The following is a 1,526-nucleotide window of genomic DNA, read 5'->3' as shown; positions in this document are numbered from 1 at the left end:
TCTGAGGCTGCTAGGTGGTGCCGTGAATAGAGCACCAGCCCTGGAGTCAGGAGGACCTGAGTTCAAATCCAGCCTCAGACACTTAACACTTACTAGCTATGTGACTTTGGGCAAGTCACTTAACACCAATTGCCCTGTCCCCCAAAAAAGCAAAAAAAAAAAAAAAACCCAAACAAAAAAAGTCATGCCCTGATTTTCAGTTTCTGCTGACTTCTGAAGTATACTTCTCACACAGAAAAATTAACAATGACTTCATAAGAGACCATGAATGGGATAGAGCATATATCTAGATAAAATCAAGTTAAAAGAGAATGAACAAAAAATAGCAAGCAGAGGTGTCAAAATTAAGCTCAGAAATGCTATCCTACTTCCCCCCAAGGTAATCCAATATTGGCAGAAGATAAAACATAACAAAATCTTGGAGTGCCTTCCTAATTAGCAATGGCATTGTATAAGTTGGGAAAATAACAGAAAAATAGAAAAACCTAATGAGCATTTCTTTGGTATTGAAGGTAGATTGGAGTGATGGAGAAGGATAGGTACTTGAATCATTATCAGTGATATTACATTCTCAGTGTCACTAAAGGTACCCACAGTCTTAGAACTAATTCCCAGAGAAACATCTCTCTGCAGCTTAGGAAGGGGGCTCATCCAGGAGAGAGGCAGTTGCTCTTAGTCATACTAAACAGAGAAAGACATGCAAATGCAGCTCCTCCCTCTAGGTATGAAAACCAGCAAAACCCTGTGTCTGCAGCTCTGGGAGAGGAGATTTTCCTTTGTGTGGTATTTCTCTCCTAAGGACTGACACTGCACAGTGTGAACAATGGGTTTTGGACTGAATGGAATTTTCATTCTGACTATTTTACAAGGTAGTTTTGTCTTTGGCTTGTTTCTTGGCTAAGAAACACTATTTGAAGTAATGTGTTTGTGTGACTATTTTCTTTAATGACTCTTTATTGGCAGGTGTCCATTGTGATGTTCAGCTGTTGGAGTCTGGGGGTGATGTGAGACAACCTGGAGGATCCCTTAGCCTTTCCTGCAAAGCTTCTGGATTCACCTTTAGCAACTACTATATTAATTGGGTCCGCCAGGCTCCAGGGAAGGGGCTGGAGTGGGTCGCAGAAATTAGTAGTAGTGGAGGAAGCACAAGCTATGCAGACTCTGTGAAAGGGCGATTCACCGTCTCCAGGGACAACAGCAACAGCATGCTGCACCTGCAAATGAATTCCCTTAAAGCTGAGGACACAGCCCTGTATTACTGTGCAGGAGATACAGTGAGAAAAAGGAGTCTGAGAGCAGACATAAACCTCCTCATTCAGAGAGGTCATGTGAAGAATTCCTTTGGGAGGGAAGTCAAGAACAGTGAGCACAAACAGATCACTTAGAATAACATGCCAAGTATGAAGTTTAAAATAAATTTCAGGGCTCTGATTTCTTCCCAATTCACAGTGAAAATATATGCCATCCATCCATCCATCCATCCATCCATCCATCCATCCATCCATCCATCCATCCATCCATCCATC

The 1,526-nt window shown here is 42.0% G+C and overlaps 1 gene segment (V, D, J or C); it reads left to right on the top strand.

Moving 5' to 3' along the window:
* The first annotated feature begins 733 nt into the window (after nucleotides 1–733).
* On the top strand, nucleotides 734–1,442 carry LOC138156760 (immunoglobulin heavy variable 3-23-like). The segment is given in 2 exon segments: nucleotides 734–869; nucleotides 964–1,442. Coding segments are annotated over 2 exon segments (468 nt in total).
* Nucleotides 1,443–1,526: the final 84 nt, after the last annotated feature.

The sequence above is a fragment of the Petaurus breviceps genome, unplaced genomic scaffold, assembly GCF_028583685.1.
Source record: "Petaurus breviceps papuanus isolate PSGF00001 unplaced genomic scaffold, PetGlider_PUasm1.0 164, whole genome shotgun sequence".
Classification (NCBI taxonomy): domain Eukaryota; kingdom Metazoa; phylum Chordata; class Mammalia; order Diprotodontia; family Petauridae; genus Petaurus; species Petaurus breviceps.
Note: the sequence above shows the minus strand (reverse complement) of the source record. Positions and strands in the feature narration are given on the sequence as shown.